This window comes from Penicillium samsonianum (genome assembly GCF_028829775.1).
Source record: "Penicillium samsonianum strain IBT 33392 chromosome Unknown utg000001l_segment0_segment0, whole genome shotgun sequence".
Lineage (NCBI taxonomy): Eukaryota > Fungi > Ascomycota > Eurotiomycetes > Eurotiales > Aspergillaceae > Penicillium > Penicillium samsonianum.
Genome location: NW_026643259.1, coordinates 38,857 through 65,296, shown reverse-complemented (window position 1 = coordinate 65,296; position 26,440 = coordinate 38,857). Strand labels below are relative to the sequence as shown.

At 48.9% G+C, this 26,440-nt stretch overlaps 8 protein-coding genes across 8 annotated transcripts; 4 read left to right on the top strand and 4 right to left on the bottom strand.

The window, feature by feature from the left end:
* Positions 1-100: 100 nt before the first annotated feature.
* Positions 101-3,981, bottom strand: N7471_000023 (5-oxoprolinase; the record flags this gene model as incomplete). The annotated part of the gene is made up of 3 exons (XM_057272744.1): positions 101-1,420; positions 1,472-2,808; positions 2,829-3,981. 3 exons carry the CDS (start codon positions 3,979-3,981, stop codon positions 101-103), a joined length of 3,810 nt encoding a protein of 1,269 aa, XP_057140923.1.
* A 502-nt stretch (positions 3,982-4,483) lies between these two features.
* N7471_000022 (transcription factor domain-containing protein) lies at positions 4,484-8,972 on the bottom strand (the record flags this gene model as incomplete). The annotated part of the gene is made up of 12 exons (XM_057272743.1): positions 8,050-8,972; positions 7,495-7,999; positions 7,383-7,444; positions 6,796-7,018; positions 6,700-6,740; positions 6,511-6,642; positions 5,941-6,449; positions 5,768-5,892; positions 5,637-5,712; positions 5,492-5,576; positions 5,060-5,431; positions 4,484-4,992 (listed from the first exon to the last, which is right to left on the bottom strand). The coding sequence occupies exons 1-12, from the start codon at positions 8,447-8,449 to the stop codon at positions 4,484-4,486; spliced, it is 3,039 nt and encodes a 1,012-aa protein (XP_057140922.1). The 5' UTR covers positions 8,450-8,972.
* A 1,300-nt stretch (positions 8,973-10,272) lies between these two features.
* On the top strand, positions 10,273-13,370 carry N7471_000021 (uncharacterized protein; the record flags this gene model as incomplete). The annotated part of the gene is made up of 7 exons (XM_057272742.1): positions 10,273-10,374; positions 10,452-10,884; positions 10,937-11,298; positions 11,400-12,246; positions 12,304-12,487; positions 12,541-13,183; positions 13,233-13,370. The coding sequence occupies 7 exons, from the start codon at positions 10,273-10,275 to the stop codon at positions 13,368-13,370; spliced, it is 2,709 nt and encodes a 902-aa protein (XP_057140921.1).
* Positions 13,371-14,453: 1,083 nt separating this feature from the next.
* On the top strand, positions 14,454-15,697 carry N7471_000020 (putative 3-hydroxyacyl-CoA dehydrogenase; the record flags this gene model as incomplete). The annotated part of the gene is made up of 3 exons (XM_057272741.1): positions 14,454-14,517; positions 14,574-14,893; positions 14,981-15,697. 3 exons carry the CDS (start codon positions 14,454-14,456, stop codon positions 15,695-15,697), a joined length of 1,101 nt encoding a protein of 366 aa, XP_057140920.1.
* Positions 15,698-16,290: 593 nt separating this feature from the next.
* N7471_000019 (MFS transporter) lies at positions 16,291-18,090 on the bottom strand (the record flags this gene model as incomplete). The annotated part of the gene is made up of 1 exon (XM_057272740.1): positions 16,291-18,090. The coding sequence occupies one exon, from the start codon at positions 18,088-18,090 to the stop codon at positions 16,291-16,293; it is 1,800 nt and encodes a 599-aa protein (XP_057140919.1).
* Positions 18,091-19,009: 919 nt separating this feature from the next.
* Positions 19,010-19,996, bottom strand: N7471_000018 (dihydrodipicolinate synthase family protein; the record flags this gene model as incomplete). Its single annotated transcript, XM_057272739.1, has 1 exon — positions 19,010-19,996. The coding sequence occupies one exon, from the start codon at positions 19,994-19,996 to the stop codon at positions 19,010-19,012; it is 987 nt and encodes a 328-aa protein (XP_057140918.1).
* Positions 19,997-20,540: 544 nt separating this feature from the next.
* Positions 20,541-22,022, top strand: N7471_000017 (Aspartate; the record flags this gene model as incomplete). Its single annotated transcript, XM_057272738.1, has 5 exons — positions 20,541-20,861; positions 20,927-21,425; positions 21,468-21,710; positions 21,759-21,848; positions 21,907-22,022. 5 exons carry the CDS (start codon positions 20,541-20,543, stop codon positions 22,020-22,022), a joined length of 1,269 nt encoding a protein of 422 aa, XP_057140917.1.
* A 2,039-nt stretch (positions 22,023-24,061) lies between these two features.
* Positions 24,062-25,557, top strand: N7471_000016 (putative amino acid transporter; the record flags this gene model as incomplete). Its single annotated transcript, XM_057272737.1, has 2 exons — positions 24,062-25,435; positions 25,498-25,557. 2 exons carry the CDS (start codon positions 24,062-24,064, stop codon positions 25,555-25,557), a joined length of 1,434 nt encoding a protein of 477 aa, XP_057140916.1.
* Positions 25,558-26,440: the final 883 nt, after the last annotated feature.

Genomic DNA, 26,440 nt, shown 5'->3' with positions numbered 1-26,440 from the left:
ATGAATTTATTCATAAGGCCAAAAAATGACCATTGTATCTCTACCTATGTATTTAATTGAGATTGGTATACTAGAAATGTCATGCTCGCTATAAACCCATTCATACAGCCCCCCAGCCACCACCGCCGGGAGTGTTGATCACAACCCGGTCGTGTGTCTTCATCGAGACAGTGTTTTTGCCGCCGATGTTGATACGGCGCTCATTGCCAGTGTCCGGATCCCGCGTGATCCACAGATTGAATCCAGTCTGTGCATCCTGGCCACCTTCGAGTCCGTAAGGCCGATGGACACGGCGCTCAGACAGAATCGAACATTGAATTGGTGAAAGGAATTCAATTTCGCGGATCACTCCCTCGCCACCGGGGTTCTTGCCCTGGCCACCAGAGCCCTCGCGTAGAGTGAACTGGCGGAGCATCGTCGGATAACGCTTTTCCAGGATTTCGGGATCGGTGATCCGCGTGTTGGTCATGTGAACATGTATACCAGACTCGCCCTTCCAAGTTGGGCCAGCACCACTGCCGCCAGCGATAGTCTCGTAATATCCAAATCCAGGCTTGATGACAGCACCAGTGGAAGGATCAAGCTTGGCGTCTGTGCCGAAGGTCAGGTTGTTACAGCAGCCCTGAGACGCGGCACAAGCCTGGAAGGCTTTGAACACGACGTCTGTGATGCGCTGTGAGGTCACAACATTGCCACCAACGACAGCAGCAGTCTTGCTCGGCGACAAAATGCTGGACGATGGGACGCGAATGTCAATTGGCGCCAAGCATCCCTGGTTCAGTGGCACATCTGCATTGATCATGCAGCGCAGACAGTAGATGATGGCTGAGTGAGTAATGGCAATGGGGGCGTTCCAGCTGCCATACACCTCAGGGCCTGTGCCCTCGAAGTCGAAGACAGCTGATCCATCGGTACCATCGATGGTGACTTTCAATCGAATGGGGGTGCCATCATCCATGTAGTCGACTGACTCTAATGGCTGGCCATTGAACTTCTGATATAGCTCCTTGAGAAGATTGCGCACAGCAGACTCGGCGGTTGCCTGGATGGCGTACATGTACTTTTGCACGGTCTGGGTTCCATATTCATTGAACAGAGTTTGGATCAGGCTGATTCCACGAGTGTTGGCGGCAATCTGTGCCTTCAGATCGGACAAGTTGTCACTGATGCAGCGTGCTCCAGCGCAGCCGGGGTATTGCGAGGGCTTTGTGACCAGCAACTCGATCAAACGTGCCTCATCCAAGATACCATCACTGACAATCTTATCGCCTTCGATGGCGGCGCCTTCTTGCCACAGCTCGGTGGATTTGGGAGGCATTGATCCAGGTAAGATACCACCAATATCAGCGTGATGGCCACGGGAAGCCACGTAAAACATGATCTCGGAGCCACCAGGTCGGTCAAAGACCGGTGTAATGACCTATGGACATATCAGTATTTGATGAGAGTGTTCAATGGGAAGATGACTTACGGTAATATCGGGCAGATGGGTGCCTCCGCAACTGGGGTGGTTGGCCACCAGAACATCACCATCCTTCAAGTTGCCTAGCCACTTCTCATGCTGATAACGCACAGCAAATTGCATGGATCCAAGATGAACCGGAACATGGGGTGCATTGGCCACCAAGCCTCCATCGGGAGAGAATAGAGCGCAAGAGAAATCCAGCCGCTCCTTGATGTTAGTTGAAACGGAGGTCTTCTGTAGCGTACGACCCATCTGCTCAGCGATGGACATGAACCGATGTCCAAAGATAGTAAGCCTGATGGGGTCAATTTCCGATGACAGGGCGCTTCCGGAAGAGGTTGGTCCATCGCTGAGATCGATGACAATGCAGGTGTCGAGCAGGTTCGCCACTGCGTTGGGAGCCACGACAATTGTTTGAGTTTGATCAATGATGACAGCCGGGCCATAAATGCGGGAATTCTTCTCCAATTCACCTAGAAGGTAAACTGGTGTATCGACCCGACTCGACTGGCCAAAGTAGGCTGAAGTAGTGTTGTTCGGAGCCGTCGCGACATCTTGCATATTGGCTTCCTTCAGTTGGACCAAGGGACTTTGCTCGGACCGCACCTTGGATGAGGCGATAGTTCGCACCCGAACGTCGTCAACAAGGACAGGTCGGTCAGAGTTGAAGTTGAATTCGCGGCGATGACGAATGCGGAATTCTTCTAGGAAGTCTGCCGAGCTCTCGGGCTTTAGGATCATTAGACTGGTGTCGGAACCTTCGTAGCGCATGTTCAAGTATTGCTCATGGCGCACTTGAGTGGAAGGGAAACCTTGGGATTCCATATCCTTGGTTGCTGATGCTGACAAGTCATCGAGGTGTCGAAGAAGCGCAGATTGTGAAGATAGATAGACTGACGAAACCGGTTCTTGTGACTCCTTGACAACTTCTGCTAGAGCAAGGCCGTATGCTGACAGAACGGAAGAATACTTGTGAATGATGATGCGAGAGATTCCGAGCGTTTTGGCCACTGAGCATGCGTGCTGGCCACCAGCACCTCCAAAGCATGCCAAATGATGAGATGCAGTCTCAAAGCCGCGAGCTTCTGTGAGGTTACGGATTGGCCGGGACATAGACTCATCTGCGACATTGAGGAAGCCAAGTGCGACTTCCTCTGGGGAAAACTCTGACTGGCCTTGCTGTCGGCGTTCAATGTTGATCTTTTGTGTGAGTTCGTTGAAAAGGCGTGCAGTCGTCTCTGTGTCCAGAGCTTCGTTCTCATTCGGGCCGAAGATCTTCGGGAAGTATTCCGGCAGAAGGCGGCCCAGGAACAGATTGGCGTCTGTCACTGTGAGGGGCCCCCCTTTCGGTAGCATGCCGGACCAGGATGAGCACTTGCAGACTCAGGCCCGACATAGAACAAGCCATTACGCCAAGTGAGAATGGAACCACCGCCAGCAGCGACAGTGTTGATATCAAGCTGAGGGGATTGGATCATCACGCCTGCAACCTTGGATGCAAATACATGCTCAAGGTGGCCATCAAATCTGGAGACATCTGTGCTGGTGCCACCCATGTCGAAACCAATGACGGGAGTCTTCTCGGTGGGATCCCAGCTGGTGGCTGCAAAGCCGACCACGCCAGCTGCGGGGCCGGACAAAATCGCTTTTAGCCCGCTGAATTTGCGGAAATCGACCAGTCCACCATCTGATTGCATGAACTCAAATCGGCAGTCCTGCTGACTCTCCAACCCACCTTCAAAGCTGGAAGAGATGGAGTCAATGTATGTCTTAATAACGGGTGTAAGGTAGGCATCGGCTGCGGCTGACATGCCACGAGGCACGATCTTGATCATGGGTTGAAGTTTTGAAGAGAGAGTAACCGAGAATCCCATCTCTTGAGCGAGCTCGCCAATTTGACGCTCGTGTTCAGGATATGCGTAGGAATGCAATAGCGCCACAGATATTGACAGAATTCCTTGCTCCTTCAGTCGTTGGAGCTCTGCCTTCACCTCAACGAGGTCTAGTTCTTGCACGATACGGAATTTCTCGCCGGTGATTCCCTCTACCACCCGGCAATCGGAGAAGCAATCGCTGTCGGCAGAAGGATGGCAAGACAGCACACGTTCGTTGACTTCGACGACACTTTCCGGGAGTACTCCGGGGCGAGCCATTGATAGGTCAAAAATGGCCGGGCGAGATTGGTCGCCAATTTTTAATAAATCTCGAAACCCTTTGGTTGTGAAGAGTACTGAGCGAGCGCCCTTGCGCTCGAGCAAGGCATTGGTTGCAACGGTTGTGCCCATGCGTAGGCAACCAATGCGGTCGAGTTTCAATGGTTGGCCTCGGGGATGTGGCTCCCCGGTGGCCAGCTCTAAAATTTGACGAATGCCCTCAGTCGGGGCATCTTGATAGTGAGAAGGATCGACAGAGAGAAGCTTCAAGATAATGTCGGGACGGCCAGGTTGAATCGCGTGGACATCAGTAAATGTGCCGCCACGATCGATAGAGATGGTAATCTTCCCTGAATCAGACATTGCGACTAGTATAAGTTGGGAAGATGTGAGGTGGGTTCAAGAAAAGAAAGGAGAGAACAACAGATAAAGAAGGTCAGAAGGGAACCGTATTCATTTATGTCACAGAGCTCGTCCCGATATCCCAGCACATCTCCAATGATCATCGTGCTGTTACCCATTAGATGCATGTCACGTGTCGGGCCGATGGCTCCTGTTTCGGCTTCCTCGGTCCGACACCTCCACAGCTTGATAAGCGGCGGGGGATTGAGGATGGAGGGGAAGATAGGACTCCGGGGGCTCATGTGTGATCTAATAATAATAATAATAATAAGATAAGAATAATAATAGCGTTTTGCGGAGAAATCCATCCAACTGATGTATGTTGGCCTCAGGCATCAATTTATGCCCATACCGGACATGTGTAGTATGTATAAGCTAGTTAGAAGCTACATAAATACTCGATACTAAGCATTAAGCACACAATACAAATGTGAAATGATTCTTGAGTGAGATTTATTTGTTCTTATCGCTTTAAAGTATTCTCAATCCAGTCAGTGTCCATGTCAATATCGATTTGATCCAAAGCCCCTTCCCAGAGTGCTGGATCATCGTTTAGATCGAACTGGAAGGCAATATCCCGGAAAGAAGGGAGATCTGGCTGCTGTGGCCAGTTATAAGTGAGGACTTGTGAAGCTGCTAACTCTGCACTCGGATCTGGAACATCGTCTGATGGATTTGCGCCGTTTTCGGTCATCGGCGTCACAGGGCCCTTTTGACCTGCAGCAAGAGAACTTGCCTCATCGGTATTCTTTTCTTCGGCAGGTCTAGGTCCAATGGCCGCTCGTAATTCCAACAGCAAAGAGTGGCGTGAGTCCAAATATGTATTCCCCCGGTCTGCCATACCGCGAAGAAGGTTCAGTGCGGTCTCCATGGCCCGGGCGCTGGTTTCATTAGGCGGAAACGCGGCATTCACCATGACCAGCAGCAATGCAGCAGAGAAGATATACTCGCCATCGAGGTATCCATATGTAGCTAAAAAGGTTCGTTTAATCAGATGGTTTCATGGCAGAAGCAATGGGGTTGTCTTGCGATCGCCTACCAATGAGATTATGTTTTGCAGCTGCATCCATGATCACAGTGGTTGCTCGCGCTGCCGTGATGCAGCTGTCAATGACGGCGACAGTATTGGGAGCCAGCCCTTCTTTCCAATCGTCTGTTGCAGATCCAAGGGCTTCCGCGTCAAGTCGCCGTTGGATGACATAGAAGACCAACGGGCGCGCAGTCATGTTCACACATGAGTAGAAGTGTAAGTTGATTGAGACAGACTCTCGATTGATATGGGTATCTAGTGTGGTGAAATCAATGCGGAGCCGGTCTGGTACTTGTCGCAGCCAGCCAGACAGGTCATTTGTGATACTCTGGACAGAAGCAACGAGGTTAGATCCGGATCCAGGTTTCTTCCTGTAGATTTCTGGTGTGGCCCTCTAGGTCAGCTTGGCAGTACGACCAAAAAAATAAGGAGGGGTTTTACCTTCCCCAATCCGTCCCAATATACGGGATAGTTGTGTATAATGGGTAAGAACGGTTGATGGCCATGGATCAAAGCTTGATCCTCCCTAGATCGAACAAGAATCAAATCAGCGAATACTTAAGACATTCCATGGAAGGCAACACACCACAGCTGTGGGCCAAGTTATCCCAATGTCTTCATCGTGAATTGTAATAGGATTACCAGACTTGACCGAGAGTAGCCTGTCCATAAATATGAGTATTGTTTTCAGAAGTTCAAGAGAATTGGCCAAATTACCGGTCCAAGCTGTAGACGGACCACCAAGCCCGACGTCGACGGTTGCGATCTGATTCACTTATTGAGGGATCAGACACCTCTTGATGTAGGCCTAGGGAGATAGCCATGCGCAGAGCAAGTCCGATCTGACGTCGTTAGCGGAACAACAGAAGGCTAATGGAAGTAATACGTACGTAGAGGAAGGCAGCGTCCCGCCTGTTCAGATTCTGCATATAGTATGCGACATAGCATAGCACCTCAACGAAAAGAATCGAGCCCTCTTCATGAATATCTGGCAAGAAACGTAATGCATGCTTGAAATACTTGAAGCCGGGAGGACCTTCCTCGCCAATCCACTGATTCACGCTATACATCAAGCCAAAGGAAATAACTAACAGTGTCTGACAGTATACTAGGCAAGATTCACGATGTGAAAAGTCAAGTGGTTGGTGATAGACTAGATCGAGCCGTTCTTCAAACTCCAAGGGTTTGATAAGGGAAAAGATGGTACCGATGTAAGCGTATTGTACCCAGAATAGTCGCTTGGCAAATTCAAAAGGTGGTAATTGAGGTAATGAGCCGCCAACTGGTCTTCTCAATGATGAAGGGTCATCGTAAAGTGGGCGCACATCCCATGCAAGGTTTGTGGAGCCAGGGTTGAGCCGTTTCGCGAGATGTGTGGTGGATGAAGCACCCACGAAATCTGAGGAAAGATTAGTAAAAAGATATGAGAAAAATGTATTATCTTCCAGCTTAACACGTACGATGTTCTCCCGATCGATTCAAGAACAGATTGTCCGTCCCTTTGTACCACCAGTCGTCGCGTTCTGGTGGCCCCTCATCAGAGTAGCGATTGGATATTGATGGCTCACTTGACGGTGTTGCATGGCTACCTTCTATCCTGGGTGGTTAAATTGCGTCCAGATAACTACCTAGGTAGGTATGAAACCTACCTCGCGACCCAGGAGCTTGCGATTGTAGTTGACGATAGTAGCTGCAATGAGAGAAGTCAGCATTGACTCTTTTCATCGATCTTGAACCGAGTTCACCTTTCCGTTATGGAGACTCGCTTTTCAGCCTCTGAATATACACAATGCTTGCCCACATCCACGCATGCTGCACAAGGGTGGGGTGGATTGCCGGCGCAGCGAGTTTTTCTAGAACGGCAGCGGTTACAGGCTACCATCGACCTTTTTGAGCGATCTTCTGCCTGACGTGAGATGCCTGCATTTCCAAGGACCATATTTTTTTTTTGGAGGCTAGATCTTAGAACTGTTTAGATCTGTTAGATCTGCATAGACTGGTGAAACGTTGTAGAATGACACAACTCAGACCGGGACGGAAAGCCCCGGATTCTCCGCTTTTTCACTTATCTCTTCGGCCCGACCTCCCCAGGGCTACATGGTACGATGATGGAAGGCAATTGCCTATATTACTTGGTTTGTGTCGTTATCCATGGATACCTAGGTTTCTAGGTTTTTTTTTAAAAAAAATGGTGCGTTCTGGTAAGTCCAGGACTGTTCAAGCTTCTTTGGAGGGGCTTATTGCCTATAAACGCCAACCCCCACTTGCATTCTGCGCTATCTCCAGAGAGTTGGACTGTAGAATATGATCAAGAACGACAAGAGGCAAAGACGAAAGAACTTGTGATCAAAATATAGCCACGCCATTCGGGGGGCTTGCAACACCACCAGGAACCTGATAATGTGGTCAGTTGGGAACAGGAAAAGTGCAATTTTTCTACACACACCTTCAATGGCACGCTGCTAAAGAAAAAGGTCCAACGGCCTCTCTTGTGGCACTCCTGGCTGAGCTGCTCGAGATCGAATAGTTCGCCGATTGGGACGCCCCAGCCCGCCAGCAACCACTCATGAAGGAAGAAAACCTGATTCTGGCATGGATATGCTTCAAAGCTCGGCATATCTCCCACCACGGCGGCCAGTTCAAGATCCCAAATCCAGCGCAGCATGGCCTCGGACGATTCTACCCCAATCACTGGAGGTGCTGCATAGTCGGCCAGTTGCTGACATTGCGCCTGGGACAGCTGTTCGTACGCTCGAGTCCAACCCGTACGAATAAACAAGATATCTCCCTGTCGGAATGTGGAATTTTGACTAGCAGCAACCTCTTGGAGTACAGAAGCCGGGATTGACTGGGTTTCAAAGCAATTCACTTCTTTCCCGTTCGCTGCTGCCCAGCCCGCATAGTCCAAGAGAACGCCCCGTCCAACAATACCGCCGTTTTCGACCCATACTGGGGAAGGATGAGTGAAAATCAGAAGTTTCAAAAGAAAAGGGAATTACCGTGAATGCCATTTCGAGTGGAATTCTGGATGTCGTCCTGGGTACATCCATTGAAGTAAGTTCCTTGCTTTGATCCATAATGTCTGAAGCCATCCCATTGGCTACTACTCTGTGTGTTAAAAACCAAGACATCATCGTTGACTGCCCGGGGGGGCTTGTTCTTGATAATATGCTCAAAAGCAGATCGTCCAAAACAGGGGGTCGCCATGCTATTGAGAGCCCAATCTGTTGAGACCCGCACGCCATCAACAATTTCGCGAGCAGCCGCGGCGGTGTTCTCTGGCGTCAATAGATTGAGCATGCCCATCTGATCTTGATCCCCAAACATCCCCCAAGCATTCCCTGGAGGTCCATCTTTACGCAAAGGCAGATCATCAAATGCAGGTCTCTGAGGCGACATTGTTATGCAAAAGTTGGGAGGGAATAACTCGCCTTTAATCAAATTGAGAACATCGTAGAATTTAAAGCCCTGTGATTGTAAACCAGATTATTTACCCCGCATATTGTTCCGGCATTGCCATATCAAACGACCTCGGGCAAGGCCTAAAATCCCGGTACTAACTCATCTGATGTTACGGGGTACATAAATGATGAAGGTCCCATACTGTTGATTAGAAGGGATTTAGCGTGTTTAGATGTCAATATCAGCCCCTCGGCACTAGACTTGTTAGTTAAGTTCTTGGGGTATTCTTTATTTTTCTTGAAGCTGTGCTCGCAATGAAGTCCGAGTTTCGGGTGAGGGCGGATAGGTCGAATGATAGAATACTAGAATAATTAGAGAAAGTCAGCAGAAACAATAGTACTTTCGTAACAGAGAAACGATAGATTTCCGTCAAATCAATTTGAAACGGAGAATAAGATACTACACCGCATAGTTAAAAGAAATGAGAGACTTATGGTCTTAGACATATGGGAATATATATTTCTATCCATTGGGAATTTGACAACTTCAACTTTTACTGCAGAGTTCTACCTATGTAAGATCTAAAAATAAATGTCAGTCAAGGCACCTACATTTATATTCCCAAGGTGTGTTGTACTTACAAAGTACACCGATGCAAGGGTACATAATAATAATAATAATAGTTGTGTACACGTATATCTAGGAGCACGTGACACTTAGGCACATGATACACACTATTCACACGGCATGTGTCTCTGTTGCTGTGGTAGCGCTATTCTTTTTTTCTTTTCTGTTTTTTTACTCCCCACATACCCAATTTATAATGGCTGGATATGTGGACCCTCGTGAGCCAGTCGCAGATTCAGAATTCAGCCCCCTAGAATACGCGGCCGATCGTTTCCTGACGCCTTGTCGTCATCCCCGGCAGTCGCCACCCCCAGCCCACGCTGTGATTGCTTGGCAGAGGCCTTTGCAGTCCTTATGAGCATGGAGGAGTGCTCCGTACTCCGTACAGTGATTCACTATTAGTCCCTCAGGGGGTGTTTCGGATGGTAAAAGGGATGTGTACACAAATATTAATTGGGGGAGCCTGTGATGGGTCATAGGAGACACTGTTGACCAATGTTATGGCGCATTGCGTCGTTGACCCGCAGCTTTTTACATGTTCGACGAATTATGTCCGTCGCAGCAAGGCTCGGATCAGTCAAATTCATACCCGTACAGGAGTATATGTTGTACCTTGGATATCGAGATAATTATGATCACGGGGAATATCATTTGGTGGTTGGTGGTGGTCTTTCAGCCCCCAATCGTTATGCGATACATGCGCAGGGGGAAAGCGGTTGCCAATGCCCAATATGTATGGCCTGTCTCGGACTGCCCCATGGTGGATCCTCAGAAAGGGTGGATGACGAACAACAATTGCTGATGCGCTGGGGTTCCACCTCAGTCGCCCTTTCACAGCCCGCATCGTCGGCACCTCCAATCAAATTCTGCACCAAAAATATCTCCTGGATAGATGGCATCTGGAGCCCTTCCCCTGCGCACATGTCTTCTTTGAACGTCAACCCTCCCCTCTCTTCTACTTAGGTCTCATATTGTTTCATAGGTTTGATCTCTAGACAGGTCGCCTGCCTTGCTTTCAACCTACCTCACGAGATCATTGCTGCGAGGTTGCGCTGTTGCCATTGAGGCGTCGGATTGTACCTGGAATTGAAACTTCTAACTTTGATATTTTCTTTCGATTCTTGAGATACCACCCCCCGGCTAGACCTCTATTCTCTTTCCACTAGAGCCGGAGAACACGCGAACCACGCATCATGTCTTTTCCCCAGAGAGGCACATCGCCTCATTCGCCTCATTCGGGCAATTCATCTCATTCACCCCAGGCGAGCGAGGCTAGCGTGTATGGACCACGAGAGGTGAGTGACAAGCTAGTCGGAACGGAAAAACAGGAGAGACCCATCAAGAAAGCAGCGGATGCTAATACAGTTTGCAGCAGCAAGCGTACGCCTACGAGGAGAAACCCGAGAACATCGACAGCCAGCAGTCTTTGCTCTACCGAAATCAGCCCAGCCCATTCAACGCTTCCTTCGATGACCCATATGCCTCGACCGATTCCCTCCGTCGCTACACACTACAAGACCCCGGAGTCACTATCTTCCCGGATGGTCCATACCAGGAGTCCGCGGGAGGACTCAACCGTCGCTCGGGTATTCAATCACCCATGTCAGAGACTCCGTCAGAAGCCTGGCAGAACCGACAGGCACCTGGGTCAGGGCTTCGGCGTTATGCTACGCGAAAGATTAAGTTGGTCCAGGGCTCTGTGCTCAGTGTCGACTACCCTGTCCCGAGTGCCATTCAGAACGCGATTCAGAAGGAGTACCGGGAATCGGAGGAGGGTTTCCCAGAAGAATTCACGCATCTGCGTTGTAAGTATTCATGTGGAATATTGGTGATGCGACTGGAGCTAATCGCATACAGATACTGCGGCCACCTGTGATCCTGACGAGTTCACCCTACGCAACGGATACAATCTCCGACCGGCTATGTACAACCGACACACCGAGCTTCTGATTGCCATCACCTACTACAACGAAGATAAAGTTCTGACCGCGCGGACGCTCCACGGTGTCATGCAAAACATTCGGGATATCGTCAATTTGAAAAAGTCAGAATTTTGGAACAAAGGTGGCCCGGCCTGGCAAAAGATCGTCTGCTCCTTGGTTTTTGATGGTATTGATCCTTGCGACAAAAATACCCTCGACTTGTTGGCCACAGTTGGTATCTACCAAGATGGCATCATGAAGCGCTCCGTCGATGGTCGGGAAACCGTTGCACACATTGTGAGTTCCCACAGTCCTCTTGATTCGCCTCGGCAGATTCTACTATCTCTCCATCCCGTTATTTTGTTTATAGTCGACGAAAATCCACTAACAAGACCTAGTTCGAATACACCACCCAACTCTCTGTCACATCCAACCAACAATTGATCCGGCCCCAGGGCAACGAGTCGTCAAACCTTCCTCCTGTTCAAATGATTTTCTGCCTAAAGCAGAAGAACAGTAAGAAGATTAACTCCCACCGCTGGCTTTTCAACGGTTTCAGTCGAATCCTCAATCCCGAAGTCGTGATTCTTATTGATGCCGGAACTAAGCCGGGAAAGAAATCACTCCTTGCATTGTGGGAGTCCTTCTACAATGATAAGAACTTGGGTGGATCTTGCGGTGAGATTCACGCAATGTTAGGAAAAGGGTGGAAGAACTTGATGAATCCCCTCGTCGCCGCACAAAATTTCGAGTATAAGATCTCCAACATTCTTGACAAACCGCTAGAAAGTGCCTTCGGGTACGTTAGTGTGTTACCGGGCGCCTTCTCCGCGTACCGCTATCGCGCTATTATGGGTCGACCCTTAGAGCAGTACTTCCACGGTGATCATACACTCTCAAAGCAGTTAGGCAAGAAGGGTATCGAGGGCATGAACATCTTTAAAAAGAATATGTTCCTTGCTGAGGATCGTATCTTGTGTTTCGAGCTTGTGGCAAAGGCTGGATTCAAATGGCATCTAACCTACGTGAAGGCTTCAAAGGGCGAGACCGATGTGCCAGAGGGCGCAGCCGAGTTTATCAGTCAGCGACGTCGTTGGTTGAACGGTTCGTTCGCCGCCAGTTTATATGCAATGATGCATTTCGGCCGGATTTATAAGAGTGGCCACAACATTCTACGACTGTTTTTCCTGCATATCCAGATGACATACAACTTCATGGGTCTTGTCATGACCTGGTTCTCTCTCGGTATGTCTCGAATCTCGTGTTCTTTGGCGGGTTTTATACTAACTCGTGACTACCTAGCCTCGTTCTGGCTGACTACTACTGTCATCATGGATCTTGTCGGAACTCCTAGTGCGGCCAACAAGAATAAGGGATGGCCTTTTGGCAATGAGGCCTCGCCAATCGTGAACAACTTCCTGAAGTATGGATACATTTTCTTCTTGATGCTACAATTCATCCTGGCGCTAGGAAATCGACCGAAAGGGTAAGTCAAGATCCGAAGGAATTACCTCAGTGTCAATCTGACCTTTTAAACAGTTCGCGTCTCGCATACACGCTTTCGTTCATCTACTTCAGTATCCTTCAAACCTACATCATTGTCCTTTCCTTCTACCTTGTCAAGAACGCCTTCACTGGAGGTACTCTTGATTTCTCTCTAGACAAAGGTGTTGGCCACTTCCTCCAGTCTTTCTTCAGTTCTTCTGGCGCGGGTATTGTCCTGATCGCTTTGGTTTCGACTTATGGTATTTACTTCCTCGCAAGTTTCTTGTACATGGATCCCTGGCATATGTTCACGTCCTCCTGGGCGTACTTTGCTGGCATGACCTGTTCGATCAATATTCTGATGGTCTACGCTTTCTGCAACTGGCATGACGTTTCCTGGGGTACCAAAGGTTCCGACAAGGGTGATTCGCTACCTGTCGCTGAGACGAAGAAGGATGACGCCAAGTCAAACTTCATTGAAGAAGTCGACAAGCCGCAGGCCGATATCGATAGTCAGTTTGAATCGACGGTCAAGAGAGCGCTGGAGCCATATGTTGAGCCTGAAGATAATGATGAACCAAGCATGGACGATGGCTATAAGGCTTTCCGAACCAACCTGGTGTTGATTTGGATTTTCAGCAATCTGATCCTTGCACTGTGTATCACCAGTGAAGGAATTACCAGTCTCTGTCTCACAGTATGTATCTTGTCTAACTCTAGGCTGTGGCATAAACTAACATGCACAGAACACTTCTACCGTTCGTACCTCCAAATACTTCGCCGCTATTCTGTGGACGACCGCCGGTCTGTCGATTTTCCGCTTTATTGGATCCCTCTGGTTCCTGGGCAAGTCTGGTATCTTGTGCTGTGTCTCTCGCCGTTAAGACTTTCCTAGGCATAGCCAGTTGTAAATATTCGTCCTTTGGCTTGCGGTGGTATTTTCGGTCTCCTTGATAGAATTTTGCTTTGATGTTTCATGCTCTGTATTCCCCATGTTTGCAGCCGCAATGGCATCTATGATTTTTTTTTTTTTGGGTATGCATATGTACTGGAAAAGAGTGAATGTTTTGTTTTATTTTTGCCTGTACGATAGAACTAATTTATCGACTATTACGAGAATGAGTTGGACTAATGTTACATCTGTACTTTTGTCCTTTCCCCCGCTTCCCCGGCTTCCCCCGACTTGCCGCTCCCGCATATGCACCCCAGTACAGTACCTCTTATGTATGTACTCCGTACATCGATGTATGTACATCATATATTCGATCCGGCTATCCGAGAAGTGGAGTAGATACAATCCTATCCTTCTCTCTGCCGAGCATCACTGCCACTTTTCAACAGTGTCCTGGCTGTTGGGGGACCAAGGAGACAGTCAAAGCAGACCTCGGACCACAGGATTCCGAAAGACCCCCTGGTATAGGTCAAGGAAGCCAGTGCCAATTACCCAGGTGTTAGCCTGGTTTCCTCCCGCGTCTGTGTGCTTTGGCTTCGCATATTCCATCTGCACACCAGCGTCATTGGCTAACGCCTCCCCGCATCATCCCATATTGATTTCTTTTATGACTGGTCTTTCCCATAAGCCTGGGTGCCTATAGGATCGCTTATTTGTTTATGCAAAAGCCCTCGATGGAGACAACGTGGACGTGCGTCCTTGGCCCTCGGCTGAGTTACCGTCGTCCCCGGAGCCGTTTCCATATTCTGAGATGTCATGGCTTAGGAATTGTATTATCCAAACGGATTGGTTCCTTCCCCTCAACATTTGAACATTTGGGGGTGGATTTGGACTTTCTAAGACATTTGACTGTGACCCCTGTGCCTGAACAGGCATCTAACACATATAAAAGCGAGCTTATGGTCCGCAGTTAGCACTTTCTTTGCTTATCTGCTAATCCCACTACTCGACTCCGTACCTGGCCCCACGATCATCTTTATTGATCCACTCAAATCTCCCCACTGATCTGCCCCTAATGTCGCAGTATATCCCAAGCATTCCCCCCAATTGCCTTGCCAAAAAGGTCATTCTCATCACAGGTAGGTCGAGCCCTTCTCCTGACTTTTCTGCGGTCATCTTATCTCGTCTTATACAGGTGGTGCCAATGGCATTGGTTCGAGTCTAGTGACGCAATGCTTGGAGAGTGGTGCCAATGTATGCATTGGTGACCTCGATAACATCTCGGGCGAGCGTCTACTGAAGAAATGCTGTGACCAATTCCACCCGGAGGAAGAAGACATGCCCCCGCGCGCGATTTTCCAGACCACCGATGTCACCAACTACCCGTCGGTGTTGGCATTGTTTGATCTAGCCTTTAAGACCTACAAGCGCATCGATCATGTCATCTCGGCGGCTGGTATCGTGGAAATAGGGAATTGGTTCGATACCGCACTTACGCTGGAGACCGTCCGCCAGGTAAGCAATTGCTAGCTGGATATCAACCCCGGTTGCTTGGCCAGACTTCCTTCGTGGAAACATCTAACAATCCAATCTTACGTTCAGACCCCCACCCACAAAGTCATGGATGTCAATCTCCTCGGGTCCATGTATGTTACCCGCATCGCCTCTGTCTACTTGCGCCATAACCGTGGATCCAACTGCGACCGGTCGATTCTCCTATTTTCGTGTGTCTCTGGTTTCAAGGACAGCCCGTCTCTTTTCATATACCAAGCCTCCAAGCACGGTGTCACTGGCCTCATGCGTTCCCTACGCACCTATATCTCCTCACCGTACAAGCACTATCTTCGTATCAATACTGTGTGCCCCTGGGTGACCCAGACTGATAGCATCAAGAAGATTGAGGCACAGTGGAAGCGGGCCGAACTTCCCATCAATACTCCTGAGCAGGTTGCTACTGTGGCCACCGGAGTCCTGGCTGATCAGTCTCTTAACGGCACATCTATGTTCATTGAAGGTGGTCGTGCTTGGGAAATTGAACAGAACATCGACCGACTAGAGTCCGAATGGCTGGGCGAAGCGCCATCCAAGGTGCTTGCTTTGGGCCAGGGGCTGCTTGATGATGGTTCTATCTGGACCGCGCCGGAGCGACCCCGGAAAAAGAGCACCATTTCTGTTGGAGTGCCACCAGGAGTACCTCTTGGTAAAATCAATGGACTTACTAATGGCGTGAAACATTTTATCTCGGATGGAGAAAGCAATGGAATCTCAAATGGCTTGGCCAACGGGGTAACTAATGGATTATCGAATGGTGTGCACTAAAAGAGGATTGCTTTTAATTGTTGTTTTCCCATGGAATATGTGGTATGTGATACTTGATATATTGGAAACGAACAATATAGGAAAGGGACCTCGGGATAGGGAATTAAGGATGACGGATGACGACTGTTTACTGTTCATATTCTCACAAGAGTAGGGGGCCGCGTATGCGGTCTCTGCCCTCGACGACGTAAGACTTTAGTAACCTGATTTATCAGGCTCAAGATGATATTAGGGACGTTATATGGAAGATAACACTCCGATGTCGTTTTTGGATGCTCATTTTAGATATCTCTTCTTCTTGATGTTACTACGATATACAACATACAAAGACAGTAAAAAGCATAAACCGTGTATACAGGACTTTCCTGTGTATAACTAGGATAAGACAAGATCACAAAACATTAAAGTGCAATTATAATTAGTAGTCAACGCGATCTATGGTATATGGAACCCGACGAAAGAAAAAAAAAGCAGAAGACGAAGCAATGCAACATTGAAAAACGTGAAGTCCAAAGACTGGACCTTTTCGCTCTTGATATTCTCAGAGGTCCTCCAAAACGCCCATGTTCCCCTTCTATGATCGATGGCTAGGATTATTTGAACGACTCCCGTGTATGAACGCGGTCAACGTTGTAAGGATTGGCTTCATATGTAGGCACCCGATGCATGGTATGCGTCGCATTGGTGGAAGTGCGTGAAAGAGTGTGATGAATTGAGTGAACATCCGCGGGGGTCTCCTTGTTGTGAGAGAGCGAGGCGACCTCATCATTTGCCGATGTGGTTTGGGACATCTCGGGCTCAATCTCGATAGGCTCCTCGGTGGCTTTTTGGATTCCTTGAACAAGGTTTTGAACAAAGGCCTCAGACTGCGCAGAGTACTTGCAGTGTTTTCGGATAGACAGTCCATATTTATAAAGCAGGAAGGGGAAAGGCACGCACGCAAGTGCCAAGAAAGCCGGAACACAGGATGCCCAATGGATTCCCAGATCTTCGTACATGTACCTGGTGAACAGGGGGAATGCAAATCCAAACAACGACCGTAGTAGCGTGTTGGCTGCCAAGACAGATGCCGCGAAGATGGTGTAAGCATCGATCAAGTAGTTGAAGACACTGAGGAAGACGAGCAACATTCCGAACCCGAACGGAACTCCAGCAGCGATGCTTGCAAGCCAGTGGACGGATGGAGAGTTGGTCCATGCGAACCAGAAGAGTCCTATAGGGAGGGCAATAGAGGCCAGCATACACGGCGGAAGGCGGGCTTCTGGAGGCGCATAGCCACCATTCTTCTTGAGAAGTTTCGCATAGCGCTTATTTTCAGGAATTGAATAGGCAACGGCACCAATCATACCGATCATGACACCGATGAAGGCTAAGCCGCCGACACCTTGATTCCATCCACGATGGAGCTGATACACGATGGGGAAGGCGCCGAAAAGCATATAGAGGGTTCCGTAGATGATAGCGAGGTAGATCGAGAGCAGCAAGACGATAGGTTCTTGAAAAAGAAGAATCAGGGGTCGCGAGAGGGAGATTTTTAAGGCGGCTTTCAAAGTGAGACGCCCTTGATCGATATCTAACTTGCTGTAGTACACCTGACCTGTGAGCTTGGAGAGAGTCTTCGCACGCTGGCGAAGAAGAACGGGGGCATAAGTCTCAGGCTTCAACGCGGCTCCCAAGATCCACATAACACCACAGAGAATGGCCAAGAGACCCATCACCCACTTCCAGCCCCCGCTAGACATACCGAGGAAACCACCGGCGATGGGTCCAATAACGGGTCCTAGGAATGGAGCTAACGCGAAGGCCGACAAGGCCAATCCTCGGTCGCGAGCCATGAACATGTCGGCGATAACACCGCCTGAGTTGGTAAGGGGAGAGGAGCCGAAAGCACCGGATAAGAATCGGAAGACCAGTAGGGTCTCGATGTTCTCCGCGCCCGTACAAGCGGCACAAAATATGGTCAAGCCGCAGTAGGTTGTGACGAAGACAAGCTGGCGACCGAAGATTTCACTCATCGGGGCCCAGATGAGAGGGCCCAAGGCAAAGCCCAGTACATAGAGGGATACTCCCAAGGTCGCAACCTCGGAGGTCGCGCCAAATCGTTCTTGAATTTGAAGAAGACCACCAGTATAGGCGGAGGAGACCAGAGCAACGACCAAGGTCTCGAGGGCGGCGACCACAGTGATGAACCATTTCATGGACGTCTTTAACTGAAGAGGGTTCCGAAAGTCCTTGGGCATCCATTCCACGACATAGGGATCTTCTTCGGTCCCTGAGCCGGCACAAGGGTGGTCAGCAACCTCTTGGGTGATAGCACCGGGGTTGAGAACGAGTCGCCAGAATGGGATGGAGTTTGGCAACTGCAAGGAGTTGGTAGTCTCGGAGACCTCCATTGTTGAGACTCGGAGATTACCTCTAGAGCTAGGTAGATCTGCGATCTGCGTGAGATGTGATATAAAGTAGAATGTGATAATGTGCTAGGTAAAATTTTTCTTCAAGACTGTAGGGCTAGTGTTATTTTACTATATGTAATACATGTCCTCCGTCCATATCGGAGGGATTGCTCGTTTTAGCTGCAGTGGGGGGAGAAGATAGAATAATAAGCTGCATATTTCCTCATATTTCCTCATATTTCCTCCATAACACAAGAGAAAATATAGAAACAGCCCTTTGATTGGCTTTAATATCTTCGAGATCCCGACAATCTCCACTTAGTCCCGGCCCGATCAGTAATCGATTTTCTCGGCTGGGCCGATGTTTTGGTGATTGGAAGAGATTTTTCATCTTTTAAACCGAGGTTCATTTGGGATTACTCTTAATACTATGCAATTAGGGCTATATCACCGATGTTGTAGGTTTTATGCAAAATATCATTATGCAAAGCCTCTATACCTCAAATGCATATGTACCTAGATTTACTTCGTACTCCGTACGGAGTACTGATTACTGAGCTCGGAGTCCCAAATGCCCATCGGGCCGATTAGAATGCGTGTGAGCTATACTAGTGTGGCTATTAATAGCCCCTCGGACTAAGAGTGTCAAGAAAAGGGAGAGGATAAGACCGCATTAACTGTTGAGCCAAGGCGAAAGGACAAAGAGATGTCCCAAGTTACTGGCCTGGATTATCAGGCAACCATCCCCGAAATCTCCATTGACCACCCCTTGACCAGGCATCTCAAACATCTTCAACATCCCAACATAAACTACAATTAACCACAGCAGATAAATGAAGGTCAAAAGAAGGAAAAAAAAAAGGGAAAAAAAGAAAAATTAGAAACTGAGGCTCATCTTCATTAATACAAGTCTAGTTCGTTACAGGCTCTTTTCGATCTCAGCGACCTCAGCCATCACCTCTCGGATCACGATTCTGGCCCCCTCTCCCACCTCTTCGTAAGGGTGTCGAGGGGCCAGGTTACCTGCTGCATCCTGGATCTCTGCCAACTGAGCGGAGTAGCATGCCACTGCATGCTTAGTTGACGCAATGCCACTTTTGATGGCACTTTCTGCGACCGCCGCCTTCCTTTGGAGCTCCACCGCCTCCACAATCTGACCCTTCTGATACAACGCATAGATCCGAGCCGTCACTTTGGGAAAGACATTGGCGAAGGCAGCAATACACCCAGCACTTCCTGCAGCTAGCCCACCAATCAGGAAATCGGACTGCCCACCAAAGGTCGCAAAGTCCTCGGGCGCAAATGCTGCAGCCAGCCGAGTGATCTTTCCCACGGATCCACAGGTCAACTTGACCCCGACCACGTTGGACCGTCCACTAGCGTCCACAGACCCCGGCTCCCGTGCAATAGCGGCAATGGTCTCGGAGTCCATGTCCACCCCGTTGCACACCCCCGGGAAATTGTATATCACCACTGGAAGAGGCGACTTGGCTGCCACTTCGGAAAAGAAGCGCTTCACCACGTTCATGTTTGTAGCTTTGCCGAAGTATGCGGGAGGGAGGACAAGAAGGTAGTTGGCACCGGCGGCCGCGGCATCCTGTGCGAGTTCGAGGGTCTGCTTGGTCGAGTGTGCACCGACACCGGCCATCAGGGGAAAGTCAGGCCCAACGGCGGCTCGTGCAGTTGAGATGAGCTGAGATCGCTCTTCACGAGTGAGGAGGAAGGCTTCTGAGTTGGTGCCCAGGATCACTAGACCCGCTAGCCCGGTTTTGGATAGATAGGCAAAGTACTTGGATTGAGAGGCGAGATCTAACGAGTCGGTGTCATGGTGAAAAAAAGTGACCGCAGGACACCAGACTCCCGATGAAGGGACATGAGGTTGGGGAGAAACAGTTTGAGAACCCATTGCAGAGGTTGTAGAGGCTGTAGAGATTGTAGAAGTATATGTCGAAGTTTGTGCTAATCCAGTAGCTCTAGTCCTAGTATAACTCTTATAAGATATCCATATCTGATGAGAGATATTCCCCTCTTCGGTCGAAATGAGGGGCAAACGGCCATATCTCCGATTATTTTAGGCTATTTGGCCGCTGTTTTGATGTTCGAACTACCAATGTCGGATGCCAGAACCGACGAAGCCAATCTTGTACAGAGATCAACAACCTAAATGAGTCCACTCTCGGCTCCTCCACCCGATCAACGAATTAGATATCTTTCTAATTTTAATCTGATTGAATCTGGTTTATTTGACTCGGCCCTATTTCCGAGATGTATGTACTATCTACTCCGGTGGGGTTCTGCAGGTGCGGGGAGTATTTGGGCAACTCGGCCTGGAACCCGAGTATGATATCACGTCAAGTTGTCGGTATACAGCTTCCTTTAATACTAAACAACAGCCCAGATTGAGCATGCAGTCTCTCCGTCGAACTCCCGAATCGAGCCGATTTTACACAATGACCTCTGAAACCATCACTCGAAACATTACCACTCAGTCCTGGTTTGACCAGGCTCGTTTCATCCCACCCGATGCAATTTTTGCGTTGACTGCTCAGTACCTTGCAGACACATCTCCCAAGAAAGTCAACTTGGGCCAGGGTACGTACCGCGACGAGCATGGGAACCCGTGGGTTCTTCCCTCGGTCAGGGAGAGTCGGAAGTTGCTATCACAGGAGCTGAATCACGAATACCTCCCTATTGTCGGCCTGGCAGATTTCCGCAAAGAGGCTGCAAAGTTAGCACTGGGCCCAGAGCTGTTTCAAAAGCAACAGGACAAAGTACTGGCGCCTCCGCACTCGTCATAAAATTGAAGTAATGCAAAAGCTGATTATTGTATAAATAGCTGGCGACTTGCCAAAGCCTCTCCGGCACTGGAGCACTACACTTGGCTGGGCTGTTGCTAAGAGCTTGCAAGACACCTCTTCCAAAAGTATACATCCCTGAGCCGACTTGGTCGAACCACCATCAGGTGTTTTCGTCCCTTGGATTCCAATGTGAATCCTTCAGATACTACAACCCAGAGACAAAAGATTTGGACATCGATTCTTATTATTCTGCACTGAAACTGGCCGAGCCCAATTCTGTGTTCATCATCCATGCATGTGCTCATAACCCAACAGGGTGTGATCCGAGCGAGGAGCAATGGCGAGAGCTTGCGCGCCTCTTTAAAGAGAGGCAGTTGTTCCCACTTTTTGACGCTGCTTATCTAGGGTTTAACTCCGGAAATGTTGATAGTGATGCCTTTGCTATTCGACTATTTGTCGAAGAGATGGATTTGGAAGCTGGCATGTGTCTGTCTTTTGCGAAAAACATGGGTCTCTATGGTATCGACCCGTGCCACGGTCAGTTCATGGCAAAAATGATAACCCAATAACATTTGATAGGGGAACGGGTCGGCTGCTTTTTATTGGCAACGAGTACCGAACAAGCGGCCGTAAAGACACAATCAATGCTTGAAATGCTTCAGCGTTCTGAAGTTTCGAACCCTCCAGCGTATGGTGCGAAAATTGCGAGCACCATATTAGCCGATGCTACCCTTAGGGAGGCCTGGCATGATGATCTGATTACCATGAGCAGCCGCATTCGCTCTATGAGGTCGGAATTGTATGATAGTCTGGTGTCTTCCGGTAAGCATCGCCTGTCTGGAGTAAACAAAGATCTATTAACATGACTAGGCGCACCTGGCTCTTGGGAGCACCTGATCCGCCAGTCCGGAATGTTTGGATTTCTGGGACTGTCCCCAAGCGTTGTGCGAAGACTTCGCGGTTCGTTCCGTCGTTGGAATTACGCTTTTGGTGACATACTGACATGTGGCGACATCAGAGGAATACCACATCTACATGGCAGACAACTCTCGCATATCAATTGCTGGCCTCAATAAACAAAACGTGGATTACGTTGGAAAGTCAATTACTGACTGCTTGAAGGAAGAATCATAGTCGAGACCCGCTAGAGAATTGATGTGGTAGTGTGGGTTTGGTGTTTGGCCAATTGCCCAGAGGCTTTACCGCAGTGGAAGCAAGAAAAGCAGGAAAAGCAAGACATATGAGGTATGTTGTATGCATATAGTAGAGAAATATGAGACAGTAGATGTTTAGTTTATCCTAGAATCTTACTTCTGTTACCCGATTGATGACACCTGTTTATATGGACCCTACCAGGGTGTCACGGATCCAGGAGCTCTGTGACTCAAAAGGCGACCATCAACTCGGTGGAGCCTCCGTCGCCCTGGACATGATGGGTCGTCCCTGGTGTTAGGTCACGGCAGTATTGCCTGTGGATTATCAATTAAATGCTCAGCCCATTGAATGAAGCGAAGGGATAAAGCTATTCATATCCGTAGTCAAGCTGAAGCCTGTCGTATGGTCTTCCAAAAACGAGGCTTCGAGTGCGGAAATTTAGTACAATGGGCGTTCTCAGTGGCTATTCCGTGAGTTGGCGAAGATTGCGATGAGGATGGAGAACACACGTCTGTATCTTGCTATGTATGATCATCAGATTGCTGGCACAGCCGCTGTTGTAGGTATGAAAAGGTGCTAGAGGAAGTCGTCCCACTTCTATTTGACACAGCTGCGGGGGGGAATGAAGCAACTGAACGAAGATCGCCACGGTCGGGAGAGGTCGCACGCTATATGACGAGGATCTTCAGTGCAAATATCGTACAAGACGCATGTTGGATTCCCAACATTAAATCGCGCATGGGGTGTGCCGTGTTTCAGGTTTTTGAGTGATCATGGCCGAGCTGACCCGCAGCTTCCGTGTATTTCGACGGTGTTTCTAGCGGATGTCTCGATTCGCGGGAAAACTAGTCTGGGGGCCCGGGAACGTTAGCACCGATATAAGCAATGACCCCGTTACGGAATTGTAGATGCGAAAGTTGGAGGAATTGAGTTTATTACGTATGGAGAACAAAGGCCCCGGATCCCACGGATGAGTTGGAGACTGGGGAATTTCTCGCAATGATGTCTATGACCAGTCCGAGTCTGGGGGAGACCCATTCCATCGCATTTGACATTTCGGTCAGGACGGCGAATCATGAAGTCAATATCTGCGCTATTTTCCCACGGCCGCTAAACCGAATGGCGTTGGTGGCGCTCCGCATCTCCAGGTTTACGATATACCCCAAAGAGGGTCTCTCGATTTTTGGGGGGGGAGGAAGTTGGTTCGCATGGTATACGAGAATACCCGGAGTTGTCTGAACCTTGTACTCCATATAATCTGTAAGGAGTACGTAGGACAATGTAGGACAGGTACTGGAATACGTAGCAAGACAATATGTGGACATTTCATGTTGAATGTGATTTGCTCTGTTTGCAGCCAATCACGTGACCCAAAATCTTATCGGCCGCCCAGACCGGGCAAGTCGGCGCCCCCCAACACTTCCGAGTCTTTCATTGGCAATTCGGCTTTCGGGATCTTCTGTGGCGTGATTAAAGAAAATCTCTATTCTCTATATAGTTCTTGTTTTTCGATGGGCTTCTTCTGTTCTTTTCTTGGTTTCTTTCCCCCGCAATCAGTAACGCGGGGAGAGACTCCATAGTGTAACATCGTCAAAGCACTCGGTGGCTCTGAAGTGGTCCTCAAGTGGCCCTCAAGTGGCTCTCGAACTACGCATTACACCAATGTTGAATTTCTTTTACCTAACGTTCCGAACCTTCTTATCGCACAGCGGACACTAAAATGGGGCGTCGGGCTACGTTTCGCCTAAAATTCCACTGTAATCCCTTCCACCCCATTCACAATGGGTCCAATCCCTGTTTCCGGTGAGCTCGTTGGGTGGTCGATCACTTTGAGTGGATCAGCGTCGTACTCCACGTGTTGGAGCAGCCAAGCAGAGTTCACAAAATCCCGTTAGTCATGGAAATCCTGCTTTGCCTCCTGATAGTGCCCGCATTCGAAGTGGGCGAAATTTGCCTTCTTATATACCCGGCTTCCTCCCTTCCATTTCGCCTGGCAGACTAGCCTCACTTCCAACATCATGGGCCTCGAAAACATCTCTAACAGCCATGACACCGACAAGGTGATGGAAACAGAAGGCGAGAAGGCCGCATATGCTCCCCCACCGCCGTTTGAGGGGGACATGGTCGGGGAAATGAGCGAGGCCGAGAGGAACATATATGACCATGGCATCAAGAAGTTCAACCGTCTCGGCTGGAAGCGACTCACCATCGTCCTCATCGTCGAAGCGATTGCACTCGGCAGTTTGTCGATTCCCTCCACCTTTGCAACACTAGGCATGGTCCCCGGTGTGCTCTGCTGTGTGGGCATCGGCCTCATCGCCATCTATACCAGTTACATTGTCGGAATGGTCAAATTGGCCTTCCCCGAGGTTGCCAACTATGCCGATGCGGGTCGGTTGCTAGGCCATCGGTTAGGGTGTGGTCGGTTTGGATATGAGCTTGTCAATGGGATGCTCGGTCTCCAACTAATCTTCCTCACGGCCTCGCACTGTCTGACGGGAACCATCGCATTCCTCGACATCACCAAAAGCGGCATTTGCTCGATCATTTTTGCCGTGGTTTCCGCCATTATCCTGCTGTTACTCGCCATCCCGCCCAGTTTCACCGAGGTGGCCATTCTGGGCTATGTCGATTTTGCATCCATCATCATTGCCATTGGAATCACAATTATCGGTACGGGCGTGCAGGCGACTAGCTCACCCGCTGGACTCTCCGGAGTCCCATGGTCTGCGTGGCCAAAGGATAATATCACCTTCACCGAAGCCTTCATCGCTGTGACGAACATCGTTTTCGCCTACAGTTTTGCCATGTGCCAGTTCTCCTTTATGGATGAAATGCACACTCCTCGGGACTTTGTTAAGTCAATCTGGACGCTAGGTATCACCGAGATCGTCATCTACACGGTGACTGGTGCTACGATCTACGCCTTTGTTGGCCAGGACGTGTCCAGCCCTGCACTTACCTCTGCCGGAACTACTCTTAGCCGCGTTGCATACGGCGTTGCTCTCCCAGTGATCTTCATCAGTGGTTCGATTAATACCGTTGTATTTGGGCGTCTGGTTCATGGTCGCATCTTCGCCAACTCCCCCATCCGCTTCATCAACACCAAGATGGGATGGCTGACATGGCTTGCGGTGATCACGGCCGCCACAATTGTGGCATTCATCATTGCCGAGGTGATTCCTTTTTTCAACGACTTGCTTTCAATCTCTTCTGCTCTTTTCATCTCCGGCTTCACCTTCTACTTCCCTGCCATGATGTGGTTCATGCTCCTTCGGAAAGGCAGTTGGAAAGACCCCAAGAACTTGTTGCAGGCAGTCGCCAACATGGTGATTTTCCTGATCGGTATGGTGGTACTTGTTGGAGGAACCTATTCCAGCATTGATGACATCGTAAGTTTTTCCATGATAGTCTGTCTTGGGGCAAGAATTGTGTTACTAACTGGCTCACCTAGATGATCAAGTACGACAAAGGAGAAGTTGGTGGTGTCTTCTCGTGCGCTGCTCCTGAGTAAGGACAATTGCTTTCTTGTTATTAGCATATCTCAACATGGGTTATGAGCGTGCTCAAGCTGGTGCTTGTACGGAAATTCCCTCAATCCTGGTTTGGTTCGAGATAGGAAATTCATCTCTAGGCGTTGCATCTTCATGATTCGGCGTGGAATCATGGAGCAAGAAGCGAAATATGTATATGTATTATAGTGTCCGTCTTATTCAATGCTCATGATAAGCCATGGGATTCTTTTTAAGATTGATGAATAGTATAATATTTGAAGTGTACTACTCCGCCCCTAAAGTAGAAGCCAAAGATTTCGAATCAGTCTACAGAACGGTGAGACACTCCGGTGCTATTTATGGATACTTGTTGAAGGAACCCGCCAGCCATAATAAGTGAAATGACTGAAAATAGGCAGAAAACCTGTTTAAATAGTAGACCTATTATTGTATATGTATGTTTCTCCGGTGCAGAAAGGCATTGGACCCTGATTGGCTTTGATTCGGATATTGTGCACATGTGGGTATAAATTCGGAGAAACATGAAAGAAATGTGGGGGAGCGATATTAAGTCATTTAGGGGCAAGATATTTTGTTCAGGATATTCAACGGAATTGACCTGACGCTTCAAATGCAAACAATGAGTTATGAAGTGCTTGTTATATCTAATGAATGAATTCGGATCTGGGATATCCATGGATTATACAGAGTACCTAGGTATCCCATTAACACTACTACTCAGGGATAAGACATTATTGATAGAACCACGAGAGAGATCGACAAGATTGCCCCATAAAAGAGTCACGCTGATGTCAATTTGTGGAATATTGATGCTGTAGTCTGATGTAGTCCAATACTTGGCTTCGAGAATAGTCTCAATGGGTGAGACATCAACTCGGCAAC